At 41.8% G+C, this 27119-nt stretch overlaps 1 protein-coding gene across 1 annotated transcript in view; it reads right to left on the bottom strand.

The window, feature by feature from the left end:
* Positions 1-15757, bottom strand: part of TRPC1 (transient receptor potential cation channel subfamily C member 1) — a 29479-nt gene extending 13722 nt beyond the window's left edge. Inside the window, exons 1-7 of the mRNA XM_054992086.1 lie at positions 15497-15757; positions 13624-13778; positions 13339-13440; positions 10924-11126; positions 8531-8662; positions 4620-4815; positions 1121-1457 (exon numbers count right to left, since the gene is read on the bottom strand). Of these exons, the coding sequence (XP_054848061.1) occupies positions 1121-1457; positions 4620-4815; positions 8531-8662; positions 10924-11126; positions 13339-13440; positions 13624-13778; positions 15497-15632 (1261 nt within the window). The 5' untranslated portion in view covers positions 15633-15757. The remainder of the gene's footprint in view (positions 1-1120; positions 1458-4619; positions 4816-8530; positions 8663-10923; positions 11127-13338; positions 13441-13623; positions 13779-15496) is intronic.
* Between the last annotated feature and the right edge of the window lie 11362 nt (positions 15758-27119).

Here is a 27119-nt window from a genome sequence, read left to right on the forward strand (position 1 = left end):
GGCACACTGGTAGGACATAAAGATCAGTATTGCTCTAACAGTGCAGTGTTTAGGATTGCACTCTAAAATCATCTGCTACTAGTCTGGTTTATGTCATAACTGTTGTTTCAAGAATGTAAACGTAATAGTTTTTTCCCTATTTTGGCACAGGGAAAAAAACCAGACCCTTTAGAAGACTAGGGTTAGCTAGTCTTAAACGAGTTTGCTACAGTCTTAGAAAATAAAACAACTGAGGCACCCACAAGGATTTGCAGAGTGCATCTTATTTTCCCCTCCCCTACCATGGCCGATCCCAGATGGGCACAAATAGAGCGAGAGCTTTCGCTTTTTCAGCGACCTCACTCATAAAAACCCGCAATTTCCCATCCTGGCTTACCTGCGGTCCATGGCACTCAGTTGCGCTCTATAAGCGGATGGTGTGAACGTGGTATTGCGGGTTTGCACACTTCTGGACGCTTCATCGCCATGGAGAGGCCCTCCCCTTTCCCTCCTTCCTTTGCCGGCTGGCAACAATATTCCCTTAATTTTTTTTCTAAACAGGGCGCCATTTGCGCAGTCGCACGTTTGCACAAATACACAAAAGCGCACAAAAGTCAACACTGCATATTCGCGTACCTGCACGTTTGCGCATTTGCGCAAAACACGTAAAAAATTTTTTTTAAAAAAAACGATATGCGAACCAATGAAGACCCCCGACGTCAACTGTGACGGGGAGGAAACAACCAATCCTGGGTACCTCAGTTGGCCGTGCGAACATCCGGAAGCGGGACGGCACGGCACACTGTGAGACAAAGCGGATGGAGACGAAAGTGAACGTGTGGCCGGTAAGCGATTATTTCCGCAGAAAAACCGCAATTTCTGGCCATCTGGAATCGGCCCATGTCTTCTTTCTTGTCCCTGCCCCCCCCCCTTCGGGGCTTCCTTCTCTCCTCACCCAACTTTGCCTCCATCTTCACCCTTCCCACCTCTGACAGCCTCTCCCCTATGGCCCAGGTGTATGCTCCTTGCCAGTCAAACTTCAAGATAAATAAGATATTCCTTATCACACAATGGTACTGGAGATGAAGAGGCACTCGTATTAGAATTTTAACAAATAAATTTGTATCTCTGCTATACTTACCAATGAGCCACAGTATTAGAAGATAGTCTATTCTCTCCAACGCTGGCCCCATTGTGTTTTTTTTATCTTCATTATAAACTACAGAGTACAAGTTAAGTAATAGCAAAAATGTGAAATATGAAGCTCCATGTATAATAAACTTCATAAAAGGAGTGTGAATTATTCGCCCTATTCGAGATTTGGGGGCCAGTAAGTAACAAAAAGACAGTACTGGCCAAAAGATTCCGACTGTCAAGACCGTAAAAATCTTCTTAAAGGTGTGTTTGCGGCGGTAACCAGCCATCTGTCCAAACCAGACAGTGTTGAGAAATTGCTGGCAATTGGATTGAGAAACAAACTGCAATAGAAAAACATTTTTACAACAATAAACTTTTTCTAAAGTAACCACTGAATTCAATGTTTAAACCTTTGTTTAAACCGAGAGTCCCCGACGTGGTGCTGACGGGCACTATGGTGCTTGCCAACACTTTTCCTGGCACCCGCCAAGTATTTTTAGAAAGGGGGCAGGGCCAAAGGGCTTGTGCATAGCAGGGCTTCTGATTGGCTGTGCACTTAAAAGGCATTTTGTTAAACAGGGCGTCTGCCTTAAATGTTGAACAGTTACTAAGAGAGTTATGCATAATCTTGATGCTTGACATTCTGTGGTTGGCCCCACCTCCTGTGACAGCCAAATACAAATAAAAATACCAAAATAAGGACCAACTATTATATAATTGACATAACATCAGGAATAACACAAATAAACAATCATAAACTTTAAGGAAGAGAGAAAAAGGACGTTTTCCAAAATTATTCACAAGTATCACATGTATGGCAGTCATTTTGTTACGGCATCAGAATTCCAAAGGTGCCTGCAGGCTCAAAAAGGTTGGGAACCCCTGGTTTAAACTACTGAGAGCATCCGTTGCCATTTGAGAGCACCCCTTAAAATGGTACTGTATTTTGGAGGCTATTTTTAAATAAGAACTTAGGGCCAAGCTACAAGTGACGAATGACACTTGAACAGCAAGTGTATTTCTCCCTGTTCACTTGCCCTCCACTCAGTCCACTTGCTGTTCAAGTGTCATTTGTCACTTGTAGCTTGGCCCTTAGAATCGAGGTGGTACATGGAACCTTATAGAATATTCAGACAGCACAAGTTTAATTTTTACTATTTCATGTGGTGGCTAGCAGTTACTAACAAAACTAATGAACATATTTTTAAATGTAATCCCTTCAGTAGCTACTCCACTCCACAATACCCAAGCATACAGGGCTCTGGCTTCCACAAAACAGTTAAGTGGAAGGTAGACCGCTCACAGCAGAGTTCTTCTCTTTCCAGAAATATTTACTGTATACAAAATCTCGTCTGGCCTGTAACCCTGCCAGCTTTTTTGGCTTTTCTCCAGAAGAAGGAATGGCCTACTTACTAGAGAAACTCACCAAAGGTCGCTGTGTTAGCTCATTGCAGCAAAAGCAAACAGGAGTCCTACGGCACCATAAAGAATAATAAAATTCTATTCCACCACCCAGAGTGTCAGAAGAAGTGAGCTCTAGTCAACAGTTACAAAGTTACTCTGCTCTGGTTAGACCTCACTTGGCGTAGGGCAAACACCAAGTGAGAGAAAAAGTGGAGAAAAAGTGGGACGTGAAGGGGAGAATTAAAAGGGAGATAGAAACTTACTTAAGGTCAAAAAGGGGTATATTTTATTGTATTTTGTTGGATTAGTATGGAGTTATAGTAATAGATATTTAAGGAATAGTATGTTACACATATATATGTATCTTTTTTAGTTAGTATATTTAGTAGTACTTATTATATACTTATATAATTTTTATATTTTTAATTAAGATAAGTAATATAGTAAGTGTAGATAGTTAAGATAAGTAAAGAGATTTGATTAGTATGCATAATATAGATATACATTATAGACTTTAAGAATTTATATGATATACTTTTTAGATTAAGTTGGGTATGGAAAACTGCTGGGAGTCACTAGAAAAGGGGGGGGAGGATGGGGAAATTGTTATGGGGTAGATAATGTTAATGATTTCTGTGTATGTTTGTGAACCCATCCAATAATTTTTTTTTTTAAAAAAAGACCTCACTTGGCGTAGGGTATTCAGTTTTGGGCACCATCGTTTAAGGAGGATGTTGACAAGCTGGAACATGTCAAAAGGAAGGCAACAAAGATGGCGAGGGATCTGGAGATCAAGTCCTATGAGGAAAGGCTGAAAGAGGTGGGTACGTTTAGCCTGGAGAGGAGATGACTTGAGAAGTGATATGATAATCCTCTTCAAGTATTTGAAGGGCCCTCACATAGAGGATGGAGCGCAGTTGTTTTCTGTTGCCCAAGAAGGTCAGACCAGAAACAACAGGTTAAAATTAAAGCAAGAGTTTTCGGCTAAACATTAGGAAGAACTTCCGGACCGAGTAGTTCTTCACTGGAACACGCATCCTCGGGAGATGGTAGATGAGAGGTATTTAAGAGGCTAGATGGTCACCTGACAGCTATGATGATTCTATGACTCAGAATGAACGTACACAGATAAGGAGAGGGAGGGCATGAAGAGATGAGCCAGTGCAAGGCTCTTGTGGCCCTTTCTTAGATGCCCAGAGAAATGCCAATCATCATTTTAGGGTCAAGAAGGAATTTTCCTCCAGGTCATATTGGCCAGGGACTCTGGAGATTTTTTTTTTGCCTTCCTCTGGGCATACAGCAGGGGTCACCGGGGGGAGGTGAGGGGGAGATAGCCAGGGGTCATTTCGTAGAAAAAGAGCTGGATGGACTCATTAGCATAACTCATTAGCATATGCCACGCCCCTTGTCATCGCCAGAAATATGCCATTAGCATAACTGATTTGCATATGCCACACACTCTGACATCACCTATCCTGGCTGTTTTGGACCCAATCCTGGCCATTTAGGGTCGAAATTGGGCCCAAAATGGCAAAAAGGTGCTGAAAGGGGACCCACAGTGGTCAGGAACAGGCCACTGCTGAGCGGAAGAGTGATCAACCACCCATCAGAGGCCCACTCCAGGCCATTTCGGCCCCAATCTAGGCCAAAACAGGCCCAAAATGGCCTAGAGTCCAGTGGGAGGGGCCATCTGTCATGTGACCTCTTTGGGGAACTGCCAGAACTGCGTTCCTGCGTGTTCCCCCTCGAAATGAGCCCTGGAAATAGCTATGAATTTCCTGCATTGTGCAGGGAGTTGGACTGGATGACCCTCGGCGTTCTTTCCAGGTCTACGTTTCTATGCTTATGCCGGAACAATTTTTTTAAAAGGTTTTAAGATGCTACAAGTCTCCTGTTTCTCATACCAAAGAACTTTAAAGTCATTACACAGCTGCATTGGCCTCCAAGGTTCCAAAAGATCCCAAAAAGACCACAGGAGATCTTTTTAAAAAGATGAGGAGATTCTGCACCTTGCAACACAAATAAGATGAATCACTAGTCTATCTCATCTGTTTATTATGGTTGTAAAACGTTTGTATAATGAATTAACAAAGATATACCTCCTTCTGATTATACTTAATGGCAAGTTTTAGGCGACTCAGATTCATTCGTTCTTCTAACAGTCCTCGTTTATCCACATGCTCATCACTTGCTGTATGGTTTAATATAACTTCAAGTTCCCGTGAATTCCGTGCCTGTGCGAGCAAGTCTTTGGCAAAGGTTTTACACTGCTGGGCTAGTTCTTCATAATCATTTCTAGGAAACACAGAAGATGGCAACCATGGTATTATTCCAGGTACACTCCTCAAACCTCAGATGAAAAGAATAATCTTACGCAGATTTATTCATAAGTAAGTCCCACTATATTCATAAGACTGCACTGTAAAATCCTGTCTAGACGCCAAGTGGATGTTAAAGTAGAGAGTTTTGCATCTAAGTATTTTCTATCAGTAACTGAAATCTTTATTTAAATCAAGTAAAAAAAGAACAATTTAAACCGTTTTTTCCCCAAGGTACAATTCACACATTCCCCAAATGCTGAATATACACGGGTTGCTATAATAATTAATACACATTGGTTTGACCCAAAATAAACCTTTTATAAAAGCAAGGTCCATATACCAAACTATACTCCACGTGCTTTTTGTACCTCATATGCATTCAGAGACAAGGTGGATAGCTGTAAAGATGCTAAGAATGACACAATCATAGAATGTTTTTAAATTCCCAGAAATGGTGGATAATAGATACTAAGAAGTAGCCCATGGGATGTAAGATGAGGTGCAATCCACCAGATGCTACGCATATTTAATTTCCATGGATTTCTTGAGAAGCAGGTTTTGACTACAGTTATCCACTGGGTCTGTCAATCATTTAAGAGTATAAGCTTTCAAGAGTCAAAAATCCCTCCTTCAGGGAGCACCTTTTTAATTCTAAAATGAGGCAGAAGATTGGAGAGTAGTAAACGTTACACAAGTTTTCAATGGGGTCCAAAAGAGAACCTGGTAATTAGAGGTCAATAAGCCTAATGTCTAGTAGAAAATGTAATCAAAGATGGAATGAGGGCTCATTTTGAGGGGGAACGCGCAGGAACGCAGTTCCAGCAATACATTGCAGTTCCAGCAGTTCCCCCAAAGAGGTCGCATGAAAGGTGGACCCGCCCACCAGACTCTCGGCCATTTTGAGCCTGTTTTGGCCTAGATTGGGGCCGAAATGGCCTGGATTGGACCTCTGATGGGAGGTGGATCACTCTTCCACTCAGCAGTGGCCTGTTCCTGACCACTGTGGGCCCCTTTTCAGACCCTTTTTGCCATTTTGGGCCCAATTTCGACCCTGAATGGCCAGGATTGGGTCCAAAACAGCCAGGATAGGTGATGTCAGGGTGTGTGGCATATGCAAATCAGTTATGCTAATGGGACACTTCCAGTGATGGCAAGGGGCGTGGCATATGCTAATGAGCTATGCTAATGAGTTCCTCCATCTCTTTTTCTACGAAATGACCCCTGGATGGAATTATTAGGCATATAGAGGAACAAAGCCTGCTGAGAGAAAGGCTTCTGCAAGGAGAACTAACGTAAGAGGACAGGTTCTCTTATGGATTAAAATTTGGTTAAACGAGAAGTAAAGTCTAGGAATAAATGGACAGTTTGTGTAATGGAGGGAAGCAGTGAGGTCCCTCAAGGATTGGCATTGGGGCCAGTGCTATTTCATTTGTTCATAAATGATTTAAATTGGGAGTGAGCAGTCTAGTGGCCAAGTCTGCAGATGACACAAAAGTATTCAGCATGGTCAAAACTAAAGCTGACTGAAAACAGCTCCGGGAGGATCTCCTCAAATTGGGTGAGCGGGCAGCCATGCGGCAAATGAAGTTCAATGTAGGTAAGTGTAAGGTGATGCATATTGGAACAGAGAAGTCCCAATTTCAAGTATATGCTAATGGAGTCTGAAATGGCTAAGAACGAGAGGAAGAGACCTTGGGGTCATAGTGGACAGCTCAATGAAAATGTCAATCCAGGTGCAGTTGCAGTGAAAAAGACAAACTCTATGATGGGGATTGAAAATAAAATGGTCAGTATTATAATACGCTTTATATATGTATGGTGTGGCCTCATTTAGAATACTGTGTGCATTCAAGTCACAATAAAAAAAAGTACATTGCAGAGGTGGAAAAAGTACAGAAGAGGTCAACCAAGATGATTAAGGAGTCGGAGCACCTTTCCTATGAGGAAAGGCTGAGGATTCTGGGACTTTTCTGTTTAGAAAAGAGACAACTAACGGGCGACATGATACAAGTTTATAAAACTATACACAGGATAGAGAGAGTGGACAGAGAGAACTGTTGCTGCCTCTCCCAGAATACTAGAACTTGAAGGCATCCAATGAAGTTGATGGGCTTCATTCAGGATGGATGAAAGGAAAAACTACTTTACTCAAGAAAAGATTAAAATGTGTAATTCCCTGCCAGAGGATGTGTTGACGGTCACATAGACATCTTTAAAAGGGGATTAGACAGATTTAGGGAAAATTAGTCTATCATTGGCCATGGTAACTACAGAGAATCTCCACGTTCAGAAGCTGTAACAAGTGCCAGGAGACGACATCAGGGGAAGGCTTCGGCCTCTATGCTCTGCTATTGGCCCTCTAGAAGAACTGGTTGGCCACTGTGCGAGACAGGATGGCAGACTCGATGGACCCATGGTCTGATTCAACCGGGCTTTTTATGTTCAGTCTCCTCCCAGAGATGCTGCTAATTAGGTTTAGTCTAGGGAATCGCGCCTGAAAAGTGCAGCCCCCTGTGGGGACTCCATGTTGGGATCCAGGACCTCCTTGCCCCGACAGTGACTTCTGGCCAGTCACACTTTCATGACCTAACCTGCCTCACAGAGTTGGTTGTTAGGATATCATGGATGCCCTGGTCTCTTTGGAGGCAGGACAGGACAAAAAGTACACTTAGATAGCAGATTCATGGTTTTGAACCAGGATGCGTGAAGGTTCTCTGATTTCCTTTTGGTCCTGTTTAAGAATGAAGACAAGATCAGACATCCCGCTCTGCTTGCCCCTACCGTCAAGTGCGTGTCCCCAAGAGGCCAGTGTCTCTTCCGTGGCAGCATCCCGCCTTTGGAACATCTCCACTGCTGCTGAACATCTGGCACCTGCTCATCTTGCTTTCAGGAGCCAAGCCAAGATCTTTCTGCTCAGCCAGGCTTCTTATTAGTGAGTGGTTTTATTGTTCTTATGTTCCTGATGGATTTTACGGTGTTTTACGCTGTCGTTTTGTATGTTGTTTTATGTTTCTTAAGGATTTGGTTTAATATTGTTACTGTAAGCTGTACTGTAAGCAACTCACAGTAAATTAGGCTGATATTTCCAAACCAAAGAACTCCCTCATTCATTTAAAATAGTTAATCTTAGCTAATAATCTATATTAGTTGCCATTTCCTTAGCAATAATAGGACATTTTTTTCCATACACATAGAATATTCTTCTGTCATTCACAATTTATCATTTGGATTTATCTGATTAACAGTGCAATCTTTTATCTATGCTAGAGCCCTCTAGTTTTTGCCACAATCTCTGTCTAGAGAGAAAATCAAAAGCTGCCTTCAAGTCAATGAAGTCAGCATATAGAGAAGTTGGACCTTTGGCAGAGTATTTTTCTATCAACTGTTGAAGCACCAGGCAGTGCTCAACCATCGACCTCCCTACCCTAAAACCTGTTCTAACTATTAACTATTCTATTGATTGCTAAGGATGTATTGCCATTGTTATGGTCTCTGAACACAAATAAATTCATTCATTCATTCATTCAACAGTGCAATTTTAAGCAAAATTACTTCAGTATAACTAAGCCCATTAGACTGGTATAAGTGCTTGGGATTGCACTGTATGTGAGGTGAGACTGCATCAAACTCAATTTACATACAGGATATTGAAAATGAAACAAGTTTTAAAAGTTCAACTTCATCTGTACCTGAATTCAACCTCTACAAGGCTGAGTTCTTTTAAGTCTGCACTAAGCTCAAAGGCTCTCAGAATCGGATCCTCCTCTGTCAACATTATTAAGGCAGGACTGGCCAAACACCGATATATATCAAGACGAAATCTGTAATTAAAAAGTCAAAGAAACATTATAAGATGGCTAATTTTCATTTGATTAGTGTTTTCAACTCACTGTAAAATATGCTTATTTTAAAAAGCCTAATCTACATTTAAAACTAATTTCAGTAAGGAAAAGGGATTTGAAATAATCCACGTCCTCCCCAGGACTGTGTGTACTGGCAAATTACTTAAGTGTTCTACCTGCCCTCTGCTTAGATGCTAAGCTGGAACCGCAAGCGAGTATGCAACCACAATTGGTTAGGTCTCATGTACGAGTTATCAATAGTTTCAAAAGAATAAGTAAGTAAGAATAAGTAAGTACACTGCTACCAAAATGAAAACTGTAGTAAAGGAGTCCTGAACATTTCTGAACCTGTAGCCACCTTTGGAATTCTGACACAGGGTGATGGGCGCAGCAACAAAATGGCTGCCACAGGAGATGGAGCCAATCACAAAATTGTTGCCATGGAGGCAGAGCCACAAACACAGAGGATGCCCAAATGCAAGGGAGAAGAGGGGTAACTTTAAAAAATACACTGGGAAAGAAGAGTGAGAGAATAAAACCAACACTTTGGAAGTAGTTGCCACCAAAACAACTTGATTTAAAATATGCACAGCCCATCAGATCTCCAATGGCCAATCAGATGCCCTGCTGAGCAAGTACCCCACCCACTTTCTAAAAACACTGGGCGGGTGCCAGGAAAGGTGTCTCCAGGCACCAGGTGGCCACAAGTGCTATGCTGGGCCCCTTTGTTGCAGTAGGTTCTGTAGCTCATTACATATGCAAAACTCCCATTATACTGGCAGCCCATATATAAACATGTACACTCCTGTGATGTTGCTACACACACTATGATTAGACAGTCTTCTAAAACAGGGCAACCAGGAGATGTTTGGAAATAGCAAGCAGCAAGGACTGCCAATCTCATTATAGAAGCTCACTAATACAGTTCTCCAATGCAGTTGGCTCTCTGGAGCCAAGGCAACACACAGAAGGCACTGTAATAATAAATCTGACTTAACAGCATGCTCCGCCACCACCATAGCCTTGCACAGCACCAAAGCACTATGTGAAGAGGGCAGAAACTCTTAACCCCATCTCATAACTCAATGATCCTCAAACCACCACAACAAAAATGTCAGAAACGATCACCTCGCCCACAAACTTCTCCCATGCCAAGATAAAGGAGTACCCTTCAAAAAAGCAGCCAAGCCTTACAAGCACGAATCATTTAACAGCACAAAATATGTCGTGGTCTAAAATTGTTTGGGAAATGTGCAATTCTGCTTCTCAATTTAGTAAGTCCCTACAACTGACATTTAGTCCATATGTATACTCACTGCAGAGAAATGAAAATGCAGTGCTGTCACTACCACAGCCTTGCACAGAAACCCATCTTTTTTTAAACCTATCTGGCTATATGCACACATGTATATAGTCAAGGCTCATTTCGTAGAAAAAGAGCTGGAGGAACTCATTAGCATAGCTCATTAACATATGCCACGCCCCTTGACATCACTGGAAATGTGTCATTCGCGTAACTGATTTGCATATGCCACACCCCTGACATCACCTATCCTGGCTGTTTTGGACCCAATCCTGGCCAGTCAGGGCCGAAATTGGGCCCAAAATGGCAAAAGGGGGCTAAAAATGGCCAAAAAGGGGCCCAAAATGATCAGGATCAGGCTGCTGCTGAGCAGGGGAGAGATCCACGACCTGTCAGAGACCCGATCCAGGCCGTTTCGGCCCAAATCCAGGATGAAACAGGACCAAAATAGCCAAGTTAGGTGGGCAGGGCCACCTGACATGTGACCTCTTTGAGGAACTGCCAGAACTGCGTTCCTGCGTGTTCCCCCTCGAAATGAGTCCTGCATATAGTGATTTATAATAAACTATAAGAAAAAATAATTTTTCAGTTTACAACATTGCTGCCTGATCATTTGGATCCAGCCAGATGTTTCTGTGGGAAGGACTAGCCAGATGTTTCTGTAGGACTACAACTTTCTTCCTTTCCACCTCCCACTACAGCTTAAAATGGCTCTGAAAACCCCACGACCAGCATTTGGGGATGAAGAGTGAGGGAGAAGGGAAGGTAGCACTCCACAGGTGTAAATCGTTCCACTCGTGGAAATGTTTGGCTGGATCCGAGCCCTTCCCAACCTGGCAAGTGCCTATTTACTAGTCTGCACTAAATAGGTTTGACGGTACTGCTGAGAAGCAGAGGAAAAAATAGCATGCAAATATAAAAAGGCAATTACTGTAACCTGGAATGTCTCAGGCTATCTTTTTTGTTCTTGGCTGTACACAACGTGCATTCACAGCCCACAGCATGAGGTTTGGGTAGCGATACATCCTGCTTTAACAGCATAGTAAGGATTTCATAGTTGTTACGGTGAGCAGCTAAAATGACAGGGGCCACATCCATGGTTGTTGAATATTCTGGATTCTGAATACGTTCCATTAATTTCTGCAACAGACAGACAGGAGTCAAACACGATAAATTAAATTTTAAGAAAAGCTCAAAACTAAAACATGCCTACTCTGAAACCAAAAGTATTCTTTTTCTTGAGGTCTTGTGCACTCTTCTGTTCAAGAAATTCAGAACTGAATTTGTTGCAAAAGACTAGCTTCAACATTGTCATCCGTTGTCCCTCGATACTACCAGTATTTGGAGACAGCATCAATAATTAGAAAAAGAACTAATGGAAGATCATGAAGATGCCGAAGTAAATTACTTGCATCCAAGATTCGATGGATTCCTGGTCTGACTGCCCACTGGTGCCACATCCCGAATTGTTCTCAACAGTCCCCCGAGTTTATGTGAGTTATTGGGAGGGAGGGGTAGCAAAAGCAAGAAGTGGAAAAACTCTGTTCCGTAGTTAAGTTCTGCTTCTACCCCTTTGAATCCAATCCAGTATTTCTTGAGACGTCTTACACAGGGACACTCAAGCGTAGGGAGACACAATGTTAGCTGGGAAGCATAGTTTAAAAAGACAGAGCCAAAGGTTCTTTCAGTTTCAACTCTCTACATGAGGGTAGTTTAAAAAGACAGAGTCTGCAGAGATTGCTCTGCAAAGGGTTTGTTACTTTCATCTTTGTCTCTGGGAAGGCTCTGTCAAAGAGAAAATTAACAAACTCTCTGAGGATTGATCTCTGCCAGCTCTTTTTAAACTACGCTTCCCGGCTAACATTGTGTCTCCTTACACTTGAGCATCTCCATGTTTGATGTCTCGTGTAGAGACTCTACACATTTTAATATTCAACATTATGCCTACCGTGGTTACCTTAATTTGCATAAAAATAAATATTTAACTTAAAATTCTACAGCACTCACAATTCAGTGTATTTTTTCCCAAGCATATGGGGCTCCAATAAAGATACAGTGTCACCTTCCCACGAAGATTATAAATATTTTTAATATTAACTCCTCTAGAGTGTTTTATTTTAAGGTACTTTATAAATAATAACCGGTCCATCCAATATGGATGATGAAAGCTGCACAAAAGAGCCACTCACTGACAAGGTTAGAGTTCTACATATTCAAAGTAAATGTACAATATATGTACAATATATGTAAATTAACCAAAATTTTAAAACGTGGTCTGATGAGGACTAAATATGCTCCAGAAAGCACAGAACGTTTAATATAGCTGAGTGTCAGTGAAAGTGAAGGTGGTAGTGAGGAAAAGACCCTCGCTACCCTCCTCAAGAGGAGGACATTTTGAAAGCTGATAAAGGATTTCTAAATTCTTTACCTCCTCCAGTGGGTTCTTCAATGGCTCCCAGACTGTTATAATATCGAATAGTGAAATAGGACCACTTATGACAACAACTGCAGCAAAATCAGGTCATCCACAGACAAGATTAAGGGCTTACAAACTTTAGGGATGCCCAGATACGCAGAAAAATATTAGCCAAAAATTACCAAAAGGAAAAATACAGCCCTAAAATTAGCTATATGAGAGAGAGTAGCAGAGCGTAGCCAAAAGGAGAAAAGGAGGGGAAGGAAAATTAGCCAACTTAAGCCCTGAGATCTTAAAGAATCCTAGAGGGGAAAATGAAAGCTGGCATGATGGGATTTCCAAATTGTCCCTCCTGCAATTCCTTGTAGGCTTGTAATAATTATAATCACAAACTGATAGAGAGGTCAAACCCAAACCTCTCCTGTACGACACTTCCTTTAAAACAACCAGAAACATGTGCACACTGGGATGTACACAGGGCTCTGATTTACAGAAACTCTATTTAAACGAGTTTAAAATTTAGGCTAAATCTAAAACAATATTGATACATTTTCATGTTACAGCATTCCAATAATTTATCTTCTAAAACAAGGGCAAAATGCTTCTTTTCAGTTGCACAATCCAAATACTTTCAAATATGTACTCCAACGTTTCAGATACCAAAACTTTTCTATTATCATCCAATTTAACAAAACCGTGCTTCTGGAAAAGAGCAAGAGTCCAGTACAGTACCTATAAGACTAACAACATTAGTGAGCCACAGTTCACTTCTTGACTAATTTTGTCAGTCTTATAGGTGCTACTGGACTTTTGTTCTTTTCCACTGCTACAGAATAACATGTGACACAGCTAACCATCTTGATCTAAAACTGCGCTTAACCGAGATGTAAGGTTGGCATCCGGCATGCCCTTATAACTGAAGTATATGTTACTAACAACAATTGTTGGTCTAGAAGAACGTTTTGGTCGATGATTGAGTAGTATGTCCACAGCTCCAACAACTTCTGAGTCAATGGCCACCAAGAGTGCATCTGTGGACTGAAAACAAAGGAATATTAAATCAGAAATAATAAACTGCATATTAGGAAAGACAATATGAATATTAAAATTACAAATCGTGGTAAAAATAAAGAAGATGGTTTTCTTTTTAAAGGACCGGAAAGGATAAATTAAACTTATTCTTATGGTTTTTTAAAATGATTTTAAACATGATCATACTACCTGGCACCCATAATCCAGAAGCAGTTGTAGTATGTCTAGATTCTCATTTTCAATGGTTATCGTAACAGCATTTCTCCCCAGCACATCCACACAATTAATGTTCATCTCACCAGAGCTATTCTCTTCCAAGAGTTTCTTCACCATGTAGTAGTCACCTGTATCAATAACATACAAAGAGGTGTTTGGGTGCCCCATGATATTTTCATTTGCAAGTATCTAACACACACTATTCTGGGAAATGTTTATAAAATGCAACAATTTATTTATATTTTCAGTGTCTCTGCAAGTTCAAATCTGTATGCATATAGAGCAAGTAATCCCCTTAAATCTGCGACGTCCTCCATTCTATATTAAGGCTCTAGAACTCCTCAAATTTGAAATGTGAACATGCCAGAGCAGGAACAGTCAGCAATAGAGAACAATAATCGTGACAACATAACGAAATAAACACTTACAACAATTGCAGAAATATTCTTATTGTTATTGCATCGTTCAATTTGCCATTCAATATATATCAATACACACAGTCTTCATATACAGACCTATACATAAAGTGCTAGCGCAAGGCAATGATGATACTACCTATAAACAGTTGATACTTTTAAAGTCCATTAGTATTCCTTAGGATCACTCAGAAAGTTCATAGGATCCAACTTCAAGTATAGGTCCAAGTACATGCAGGTTGGAATTTATACCATCTCTGTAAAAAAGTCTTTGTCTCTAGGCTAACTGGACAGAAGTGATAAACAAAAAAAGGGGGGGGGGGGAACACAACCTTGCAGAAGAAGGGTAACCAAAGAGGCTGGAATAAATAAAGTGAATTAAAAATAACCCCAAACGTGATACAAATGAATAAAACACAGGTATATAATTTAATTCCACAAATGAAAGTACAAAAATATGATCAAAAACATCAACAGTGTGGTTCAACATATAAAGACCATACCCTTCTATATAGACTTAATAAGTTCTCGTATATTCAGATATGTTAGTACATTTTCTCTCCATATGTACAGAATCAGAACTAGATGTGGAGTGCCAAGACTTAATGAAGAGGTATTTAACAGCTTTTTGTACAATTTGTTCCATATTTAAAAGTCCTATAATGTAAACAGATCTAATTATTTGGAACAAAATAAGCATTAACCGCTTGAAAATGCATGTGCACATTTGGAAATAGAATTGCACACACACAGAAACTACAAAATGCTTCTATAATGTTGTGGGTTTTTAAACTTTCATTTGTTTAAAAAACCCACGGAGCATAAAATCATACATTACTCAATTAAATATTTATTTTCTGCATTTCATTGTATGTCCTTCCAGATCTCAATGGCTTGTACTTTGTTAGCCCAGAATGTTTTTTTAAAAAAAGGGGGGGGGTTCCATTTGATCACTATCTTGCTGCCACTTGTAAAGAAAGAATAGCAACAGTTAGTTAGGACTTCACATTACAGAGGGAAAGCTTGCACCAGGACCAAAGCTCTCATCTTACTAACTAAACCGCTGTCATGGGTAGAATCAGCACCCTGACACACTCACAAAGAAGCAGATTTTTAAAAATCCCCCTTAAAAGAGTAGCATGAACTGCAGTAGAAGCCAGGACTTTTTCCCTTGACTTTGCTGAAGGTACTCATTAACAGACATCAATCACCATCACATAGTCACAATAAAGGTATTTAATCGATTTGCAAACGGGAGCCTCTCCCGCCTCCGTGCGTGATGACGGGTAGGTGGGAAGCGCACTTGGATGCAACCAAGGAAAAGGGGAGAGCGGCCTGTGCCCGCTCAAGAGGGGCTGCGGCTCCCCGAGCCAAGGCCCTTGGGGTGGCCACAAAGCGGCTTCTTCTCGCCACCCAGTGGGATCCCCTACCTTTGTCGCATGCCAAGAGAAAGAGCTTCTCGTCCAGTGTGGTCTCCTCCTTCACCTGCCTGACGTCCTTCAGCGCCAGAGGCTTGTTAGGGGAGGCCGAGGCGGACGGGTCCCCGCTCTGGTACAGAGCAGCCATAGCGCCAGCTTCGCCAGGCTGCTGAGGCTCATCCGGAGAGGCCGCGCTGGGGATCCTCCTCCTCACGCACAAACAGGCAGAAACCCACCCGACCCGAAAGGCAGCGCCAGCAGAAATGACATGAGCCAGAGGCAGGTCGGGCGACGCTGGAGCGAAGGCTAGCCCATAGTGCGCACGCGCAGAAACGCTGCTTGCTCTCGTGGGCATCTCTGAGGGAATAGAGCTGCTTCAACGGCCCGTTCCCTCAGTCAACAACACCCATGACGGCAGTTTCCTGAGAGACTGATTCAAAAACTGAATCCGAGGCACGGATGCTCTTGAATTTATAGGATTTTACCTTGAAACAAAATCACAACTCCGCTCTGAGTGGGCATTAAGTTGTCCTGAAGGGCAGTATATAAATTGAATGTTGTTGTTGTTGTTGTTGTTATAAATCTAACATCAAATCACATATCACAGTCAGGCATGGGTCCTCATGGTCATATAATTTTTACCTTGAAACAAAATAAAAACACCATCATATGATTGTGGCTTACTGTATAAGCAGCATCAAAACAATCACACATCCCCTGATTCATGGCGCTGCCACAGCGCAAAAATGTGGTTGCAAGACATGGATCCTCAGGATTTCTACACAGAGTCACCCCAAATACACCATACAATAACAAATCGTGTCTGCAGCCACAGACTGCACATGACAAAAATCATGTATCCACCACTTCATGGGGTTGCCACTGTGCAAAAACGTGGTTCCAAGGCATGGATCCTCATGAATTTATATGATTTTTACCTTGAAACAAAATAAAAACACCATCATACTGTAGATTATGTCTTAGCCTGTAGACAGCACCAAAATAACCACAGATCCCGTTTTATGCTACCAAGACACAAAAACGTGGTTGCAAGGCATGATCCTCAGGATTTTTACATGGGATCACCCAAAGTACACCATACAATCACGTATGATGTCCATATCCACAGACTGAACCATAAAAATCATGCATCCACCACTTTGCGGGACCCCTGACATGCAAAAACATGATTCCAAGACATGGATCCTTATGAATCCTCCGGATTTTTACATGAGATAACCCAAGTACATCATACAATCACATAAGATGTCCACAGCCACAGAATGAACCATAACAATCATGCATGCACAGTTGCACGGGGCTGCAATGGTGCAAAAACATGGTTTCAAGGCACGGATCTTCATGGATCCTAGTTTTTAAAATATAATGCCCACAAAGAGCCAGTTTGGTGTAGTGGTTAAGAGTGCGGGACTCTAATCTGGAGAGCCGGGTTTGATTCCCCACTCCTCACCTTGAAGCCAGCTGGGTGACCTTGGGCTAGTCACAGCTCTCTCGGAGCTCTCTCAGCCCCACCCACCTCACAGGGTGTATGTTGTGGGGATAATAATGACATACTTTGTAAACTGCTCTGAGTGGACATTAAGTTGTCCTGAAGGGCGGTATAGAAATCAAATGTTTTATTATAAATCTAACATCAAATCACATATCACAGTCAGGCATGGGTCCTCATGAAGTCATATAATTTTTACCTTGAAACAAAATAAAAACACCATCATATGATCGTGACTTATTGTATAGGCAGCAGCAAAAAAAAAAAAAATTCACGCATCCTCCACTTCACGGCACTGTCCTGGTGCAAAAACATGGTTCCAAGGGACAGATCCTTAGGATGCTCTGGATTTTTGCATAAGGTCACCCAAAATGCACCATACAATCACAAATCACATCCAGAGCCACAAAAGTCATTCACCAAATGAAGGCATGGATCCTCACATCAGGTCACCCAAAACTCAGCATATAGTCTTGTATCATGTCAATAGCCACAGACTGAACCACAAAAATCATGCATTCACTGCTTCGTGGGGCCACCACAGCACAAAAATATGGATCCAAGGTATGGATCCTTTGGATTTTTACATGGGGTCACCCAAAATTCACCATCTAATCCCATATTGTTTTTATAGCCACTGATTTGACCACAAAAATCACATACCTATTCCTTCTTGGTAAATCATGGAGCAAAAACATTGCTGCAAACCATGGATCCCTAGGATTTTTGTATGGGTTCCTGGAAAACTCACCATTAAATCACTTACAACATCCACAACCATATATTTCGCCGCAAATACTGGATCCACCACTTTGTGTCACCTCCAGAGCCCTAAAACATAGATCCTCAAGATTTTTACACGGGAATCACCCCAAACTCATAATGAAGTGTCCATGGCCGCAGAATGAACCCACAAGCCTCTATGAATCGAAGCTTCTGTGGCAATGCCGTTGTGCAAAAACTCATTAAACATATAAATCGTCATGGACTGTTATGATTATTAAATGGACTTCACCAAAATACATTGTAAAATCATCCCTCTCATCAAAGTCCATGGAGAGACCCACAAGAACAACAGGTGTATGACTTGTTGTTAGCTTCACTGCCAATAAAACTTCTGAAATGTCAAATATATTGGCATTTAGATTGTAAGGCACAATTTACATTCGAACAATGGAAAGAAATCTGGTCATCCATGATACTAACTTCACAGATAATCACATCTAAAATCCAGTCATATAAGATATTACACAGATGGCATCTCACACCAAAGAAATTATCACTAATATCTCCCACAAATTCTCCCTTTTGTTGGAAGGGCTGTGGCAACATAGGAACATTTTCCCACTGCTGGTGGGAGTGTCCCCGAATCAGGGTGTTTTGGTTAGATGTATTAAAGCAAATAAAGGAAATAACAAGCTACAACATCCCTCTTGATCCGGAAATTTTATTTTTAGATAAATGGAACACAATAAAAATTCCTTCCATTAGAAGAGACTTGATTAACAATTTTCTAGTAGCAGCGAAGACCTTAATTGCGACAAATTGGAAAACACAAAAAATACCTTCAATAGAAAACTGGTATGAGAAAATTTGGGAATATTATGCACAAGCAAAAATACACGATATTTCAAGTGGAAAATTACCCAAAAGAAACCGACTTTACAGCTAAATGGTACCCCTACCTTGAGTATATAACTATTATGCTACCTCCCAAAACCTTATTGTTTATCACTATGGAATGTTAAAGGTTAACTTAACTTAAACCTATATAGTAATAGTGTTTTGTATATTTAGCCAAGTTGTTTATTTTATAATTGAGTTACATGTAAATAGCAGGTAGTACTATTACTAGTTAAATCAAGTGTTTCAGTGTTGTTGTTTGAAAGTTTTAATTGTAACATTTTGTCATCAATAAAAGTTTATATAAAAAAAATAAGAAGCCACTATTATGTTTGAAAAAAAAGAAAGAAAAGAAATTTTGAGGCAGTCGCAGAAAAGAAAGCTTTCACAATCGCTGTCACCATCACCTTTGAAGGGCAACAAAATCCCTGTGCGCCCTACTTAGGTTTTTGTTGTGAACTGCACTACTCTCAACTAATCATATATGATTTGTTTGGGGGAATGGGGGGGATGTGATTTTCTGTGTGTGCTCCTAGTGTTTTAGTGAAGCAGCACCAAGTTATTGCAGGGGGCAATACTGCTGTGCATTTTAACACAGTAGTACTCAGGTGCTGTTAGTTCATTATACATAGTCATTTTGTAAATGCAATTTTGACGATATTCATATTAAGGATAAGAAAAAGTTTAACAATTCACTTCAACTGCTTAATTACATGTTCATAATCAATTTTAAATTCAAATACTTATTAGGGTTAATTACAAGGGGTGAAATAGAGCTGCTTAGTTTTAATCTAACTGGGGGATAAGGGAAAGAAAGGGAAGGGGATAAATTATTAATTTCAACGAATATCTTTGGATATTTTCATATAGCTGCACCATAATATTTCTAGCATTAGTTACTGTAGTAACACTGCATTTTAAGGTGCTTCTAATTAGACTTCATTTATATTGTGATTTTGGAAATATTAATTACTCAATTACATATTTAAGGATAAAATAAGTCTAGTAGTTAATAATAATCCTAATTTTACGTAGTAAATTCATTTTAAAAATATTTTTAGGTAATTTGGAAATTGAGATCTCATTACTGCTAAGGTACAAGGAGAGAAGAATAAGGGGGGCACCTCATGTCATCATAAAAAGTGACAGGTGCCCCGCCCCTTTCTGGGAGGAAGTCCCACCTCTAGACCCCGGAAGCAGTACCCCACGTGACCAGAAGGGCCTAGCAGGTGCCCAGCCCCTTTCTGGGAGGAAGTCCCACCTCTAGACCCCCGAAGCAGTACCCCACGTGACAGGAAGGGCCTGGCAGGTCCATGTGACCCCTCTACGAGCCCTGCCTGCCCCTGTGGACCAATAGGAAAGAGTTTTGAGTTTATGGGGTGCTAAGGTGGAAAATTGGGGGCAGACCAGCCCCCTGCTCCCTAGAAGAGCCTGGCTGGTTCATGTGACCCCTCATTTCACCCCCCTGGACCCATAGAAATGGTTTTTGACAGCTCTAGCCCCCCTGGCTCTCTATAGGTCCCCTGAGGGGCTCATGTGACGCTGCTATGCACGCGTCATGACTGGCCCTACCTCCTGGATGTTGTTCAAATGCGCCAATGAGCAGGCAGATGGCAGGGGAGCCTGGTCTTTAAATGGAGGAGCAGCAGGACGATCACAGCTTCTTCTGCGGCTGTTTTTACTGATGCAAGATGGAGAACACACCTACAAACATGCTTGAAATGGCAGAACCGGTGCCCGGGGTGAAGCATAAAGCCCTCAAAAGAACGTATGTCAAGATGTCCCGCAAAGGAGATGGCGGCATGTCAGTTGTGAAGCGCCGGTTTGGTTCACCGCCGAGGACTAGAAAATGACCAGGCTGAGCCAAATTTGAACAAAAGAAGTAGCCCTGAGGGAGGCCTTTCAACAACCCGGCAGGCTGCAACTATAATAGAGGTACGTATGCTCTAATTTTACAAGGCTCACCCAAGTATATGTTTGCAGACTGTAAAAGCTCAGTCTAAACACTGTGTTATTAATTCCTGTAGGAATGCTGCTGTTCAGATACCCCCGGCCTGATATGGCCCCTGCACGACAGTGTGGATAGATATTTTGAACTGGGCATCCTTCAAGAGGATTACGTCAACCCTAAAAATAGAAGATCTGCAATGAATGAAGTAGTCAAAGCTGTTTCATATTCCATTTTGAACCATTGTTTCAGCAAGATAATGTTTTTTTAAATGTACAGGGTGTGTTGAAGATATCCCCGCACAGCTGGGCCACAATTGCCTGACATGGGAAGAGGATTTCTATAACCAGAACTTGAAATATGTATCTACTAAACTCTCCATGGGGCCCATGCTCTATATCATAACACTGCTAGCCACATGTATCCATTGTTTTACAATGAATGAGGGGCATATTAAACGGCTAGGCAGGTATATAGAAGCGATTCAAAATGCTAAGAATGCACAAGATGCTCTAAATGGATTATTAAAGCAGTGAAGACAACGTTATGTAGATCCGGCTATGATGATTATTAGAAATAAATTCACACATCATAACAAAATCTATGAGCCTCTATGCATTATTTAACACCAGGGATAGAATAATTTGTGTAGAATTATTCAGGGGATGAAACTACAGTTGATCCTGTTCACATCTCCTACATGTCCCCAAAGGGAATGTTTCTGGCATCCTAAAAATATGATTCTGGTACCACAGGGCAGAACATGGCAACAGTCTGCTTTCAAAAGATAAGGCAAAAATGTGCTGATTCCTACATATTAGGGGGGGAGTGCCATAAAAGAAAAGCGCCATATTTCAACTGTTCTTCAATGATTTGGGGTATGATGGGTGCGGATCCGAAGGGTTTAAAAACCGCACAGACGGCACAGCTTTTACACACGCTTTCTACCCCTGGGCGCCAAGAAGAGAGAGAGAGAGAAGGTGACAAGCCATCCTTGGTGAGTATCTATAGGTTAACAATCCTTAAAAGGGATTCTAATATTATGTACTTTTCCATTTTTAATAAGGACAAATTATGAGCGACCATCATCACATTCTGGATGATCTTGAAGGTGAATTTTTAAATCAGCATGCTTTTTCCAAACTGAGAAAGGGCTGAAGGGTTTTACCCAGCTGCCAGAATACTGTTTCTCCACTACTGCTTATAACTACACTTTTTAAAACTAGCACTCTCCTACAACTAATATGTATATGAGCTCTGTTAATGAAAGTGATATAATTCACACCTCTGTCTATATGTTTCGGAGGGGGCATTAACTGCTCATTCTTTATCCAACTGTTTATCAAATAGGGGTCAGGTAACAGCCTGTGCTCTGCTCTGAATGCTGCACACAGCTCTTTTCTAACACGGCCTTTCATTGTAAAAGTTATTGCAGAATTTGTGTGTGTGTTCTAGGATTCATTTTTTTGAGGGAAGGAAGCATACAGTGTTTTTTCTAGTGGCTGTGATTATATAAATTTGCCCCATAACTGCTAACTGTACTTTTAATCTGAATTTATGATGCTATGCTCTTTTGTTAATGAAACTGATATAATTCACACCTCTGTCTCTATGATTCGAAAGGGGGGGGGGTCTTTTCAGAATACTGCTCATGCTTTCTCACACCTACTAACTTTAAAGCGGGCTGTTCTCTCAGTCAAGTAATATGCATGTATATTTATGCTAAAATTAGGATTGCCAAACTCTTTGTTAATGATGCTGGTAGAATAGAAAAATGCATGTGATGATTTTTTTGTTAACTGATGAATGTATCATATGATGTATTTTGTTTTTTTAATTGACAGGCGCTGAATAAATAAAAATAAAGTCTCAGCTGTATTGTACAAACAAACACACAATGTGCACTAATGCTCACCCTTATCTTGTGTATCACTTTCATTATAGCAGCAACTTATAAATTTCCATATTATAGTTGCAACTTTTAAATATTGCCCATATTATAGCAGCAATTTTTAAATATTCTCACCTACACATGACATAATGCTGGTATTTGGGTGTGTGGGGGTGGGGTGGGGTGCTCAGGGCCTTACTACTGTATGGAGTGTGCATATACTCACACTATGAACCCATTCCTGCCAGAGAAAGTCAATGTGCCTCATGGTAAGCATTCTACACCAACCATAATGGGTACTTTACCACCCTCCCCCACATACACATCTTGTACCTATTCCTACAAATACAGTATACATCTGTATCTCACCCTCTAATGTTTCTACACAGAAATATTTCTTGATGATTTGAATATGCCCCTGGAAACTGCTCCTCCCAAGAGTGCTCAACAAGCCAGCACTCGCCGCACTACAGATGTGCAAGCAGAGGTCCATGCCTACGGCCCAACTTTCTTCAGTGAATAGGTAAATCCCACCTCTCCCTAATATATACTATAAAGCTGTATCAACGCAGCTAGATTAACCCCGTCCCAATCTCTTACAGAAATTGTTTCAGAGGGAAGCACCATGCCAGTAGCACCGAGAAAGTCTCCTCCAGCAGCCCCTAGTAAGTCTCAGCTTAACAGGGGTCTGAGAGTTACGCTAGATAGCCATGGGGGGAGGCAATAATCTGTTTTTGTTTTCTAGATACATCAGCTGCTGTGCCCCTGGGTGGCCAAAGATGCCGGAGTACAGCTCACAGCCTGAGACGACAGCCAGAGTCAAGTGCTAAAGGAGTACCCCCTGCTAAGAAGAAGTCCAACCCACCACAAAATATTGAGGAGAGTTACAAAAAGCACTTTGAACACTGCCAGAGAATTTGTGACGTCCTCAAGGGGCTAAAGGAGAAAAAGCTGATTCTGGAGAAAACCCAGCAGTCCGTGGCTGAAGATGAAATACGTCTCGGCAAGCTATGTGACAAATATACAGCTGATATTAAAAATGGTAACATCTATTCTGCCTGTAATGGTAATTTATTACAAGGGGGTCGTGGGGGACCAGAGTCTGTGGCCGTAACACCACAGGCCCTTTCCCCCACCCCAGGGGAGATGAGGATGCCAGAGGTGCTGCTCCACCCTCTCCACACCATATGCAGGAACAAGAACGTGTGTGGGATGCCGGGGGGCTATCTTTTACCCTACAGTGCTCACAACCCCTGTCACAGGAAGTTGCAGCATCTCCTCTAGAGACGCCCTCAACTGAGAGGGATAATCCATCTCTAGAGGAAGATGACAACTCACCGGGTGTGGAGGTTCATGTGGAGCGCGTCAGGTCCTGGGAGAGGCCTTTTGAAAGAAACAGGTCACTAATGATTAGTGAAGAATTTCGTTTTGTTAATTTAGACAGAGAGCGGAACTACAAATGACAAAAGGCACAGATTGGACACTTGTCAGCTTCCCTCAAGTTTTGATGGGAAATGTAGGCAGCTTGGTGGAATGTTGGACAAGTGACAGTTGAAAAGTCCATTGGACAGCAGTTGGAGAGCCAAGCTGCAAGACTAGGATGCCTACATTTCCCATCAAAACTTGAGGGAAGCTGACAAGTGTCCAACCTGTGCCTTTTGTCACTTGTAGTTCCGCTCTGAGTGAACTCATTCCCCCAGGCTATTGCAGCGCTATTCAGAGGCATTCAAGAGGTTCTGGATGAATTGAATGGGTGAATAGAAGATGGGGACTATGTCCAGTTGCGCTTAGAGGGTGGTGGGTTAGAAAATGCTCTGTATTCATTTAAGAAGAAAAAGAATGAACTAAGCGCGGGGGAGTTCCTTGAATATATTAGTGCCTTGCTCCAGAGCAACAGGGAGATTCTGGGTAACAGCACATTACGCCTAGTAGCTACCATTGTAAAAGCTCCACGGGGGGGGGGGGGGCGCCACTCAATCAAGTCTATCCCTTATAGCTCTATTATTGAAAAAAAGAGACAATTTCTGGTGGACTTCAACAGTGAGCACCACAACCTCTGCTTTGCAGGTGGTCTCTTGTCTGTTATGGCAAAAGGGCAGCCCACAGATGCAGAATTGTTAAATGCCGCCAGAAAATTGCACAGAGATCTAGGGTGGTCGGATCAGAAAAGGGTGGGGCTCAATGATGTAGCATGTATTGAAAACCATTTAAAAGTCAACATTCATGTGCTTACATGTTCTGATAAGGGGTGGGGGATCTTTAAAACACAGGAACCACATTATCCAAATACGTTCTTCATCCTGTTACATTTGGATCATTATTATGGTGTGCGGAATGCCAAAGCATTGATGGGCACACGAAATTACTGTGGGCACTGTCATACCCTGTATCGTCATAAACGCAATTGTTCTAGGTACTGTAGAATGTGCACAAACAGACTGCAAGAATGAGGTGGGGGTTGCAAAGAAATGTCCACACTGTTGCATGTACTGCAGTTCAGAAGCATGCTTTCAAAGACATTGCGAGTTGACAAGAATAAATGAGGTAGACTGCCCAGCTAGGGAGTGGTGTAAGAAATGCAAGTCTTATACCAATGTGAATCATAAGTTCAAAGAGTGTCACGGGAGGGCCTGTAAAGTCTGTAAAGCGGAGCTCGCGGAAGATGAGGATTACCACCTATGTTACATAGAACCTCTTAAAGAGCCTGCCTGCTCGACACACTACATTTTTTATGATTTTGAATGCATGCAAGAAACAGGGGAACATATTCCTAATCATGTCCACGCTAGAGCTTTTAAAGACGACCCCAAATGGGCAGCATCTGGTCAGTCACGGGAGTTTAAGGGTGAAACATGTGTTTATCAATTTGTTAACATTCACCACAGATAGTACATTCAAACACTGCACGTTCATAGCTCATAATGTGAAATGCTATGACTCCTACTTTATCGTAAAGCAGCTGATCATGGAGAAGCTTGACCCCCAGCTGGTAGCCGTGGGGGGAAAGCTGATGTGTGTAACAATAACTAGTCTTGACATAAAATTCATAGATTCTTTGAACCACCTGCCTATGGCACTCTCTAAACTTCCCAAAGCCTTGGGATTCAAGGGATGCAAGGGTCATTTCTCACATTTTTTTAACACTGTTGAAAATCAGGCCTATGTAGGACCATTACCCGATGTAAAATACTACAGTGTGGATCACATGATGCCCAAGGACAAGGACGATTTTTTGAAATGGTATGAGGAAAACAGAACAGCAACGTTTGATTTTCAAAAAGAGTTAGCATTTTATTGTCAGCAAGATGTTGAAATTTTGGAGCGGGCCTGCACCCTGTATAGATCTGAAATTATGAGTATGACTCAAAAGGGGACCCAGTCTATAGATCCCTTTCAGTACCTCACTCTTGCGGGGGTATGTCTTGCAATGTACAGGTTTAATTTCCTGGCCCCGGGTACCATCGCTGTCCCACCCCCAGACGACTATCACCAGCTAGTGAAGAGATTTTCAACCGCATCGGTCCAATGGCTCACGTACACCGAATACAGTGAAAAGATCCAAATACGTCACTCGTTAAAGGCTGACGAAGTTAGGGTAGGCTCTTACCATCTAGACGGCTATGCGGTCATAGATAATAAGAAAACTGCCTTTGAATTTCATAGCTGCTTTTGGCACAGGTGTGTACAGTGCTATAATCCATCAGATTGACAGGATGACAGGCACAACGTTTGAATCTCTTTACAATGCAACCTGCCGCAGGTCCGACGATCTTAAAAGGCGGCAGTTTGAAGTCAGAAGTATTTGGGAACATGAGTGGAACCATTTAAAGAACACTGATGAGTTTGTCAGAGAATTTCTTAAAACCATGCAGTTTCCAGAGCTGCTAGTTCCCAGAGACGCCCTGTTTGGTGGCCGTACCAATGCAATCATCCTCTATTACAAGCCGGCACCAGGGGAACAGATACACTATTATGATTTTACCAGCCTGTATCCATTTGTTAATGCAACAAAATTGTACCCTGTTGGGCATCCACAGATCATTCAGGATAATTTCAGACCTCTCACATATTATTTTGGATTTGCTAAGGTTAAGAGTTTATCCCCCAAGGGGCCTCTTCTTCCCGGTGTTACCTTCTAAGGGGGGTGGGAAACTCCTTTTTACATTGTGCCGCACGTGTGCTGACATAAAGCAGCAGGAACCATGTACCCATAGTGATGAACAGAGAGCCCTTGAGGGAACGTGGTGTACTGTGGAACTGGAGGTAGCTCTGGTAAAGGGTTATCGGATAGTCAAAATCTTTGAAGTCTGGCATTTTGCAGAAAAATCTGACAGGTTGTTTTCAGAATACATAAAAAAACACCTCCGTCAGAAACAGGAAGCATCGGGCTACCCCGAGTGGTGTGTGACAGATGAGGACAGAGAGAAGTATATTGCTGATTTTTATAAAAAGGAGGGGGTCCTTTTGCGCTCTGATCACATAGGGGTGAACCCCGCCAAGCATCAGATTGCCAAACTGTTTCTTAATTCTCTGTGGGGTAAATTTGCTCAGAGAACAAACTTGGCAAATACCGAAATTGTGAGAGATCCTGACCGTTTCTTCTAGCTGGTATTTTCAGACAATCACGATGTGTCATCATGCAGCTTTATAAGTGAGGAAGCAG

Source organism: Eublepharis macularius, chromosome 11, assembly GCF_028583425.1.
Source record: "Eublepharis macularius isolate TG4126 chromosome 11, MPM_Emac_v1.0, whole genome shotgun sequence".
Lineage (NCBI taxonomy): Eukaryota > Metazoa > Chordata > Lepidosauria > Squamata > Eublepharidae > Eublepharis > Eublepharis macularius.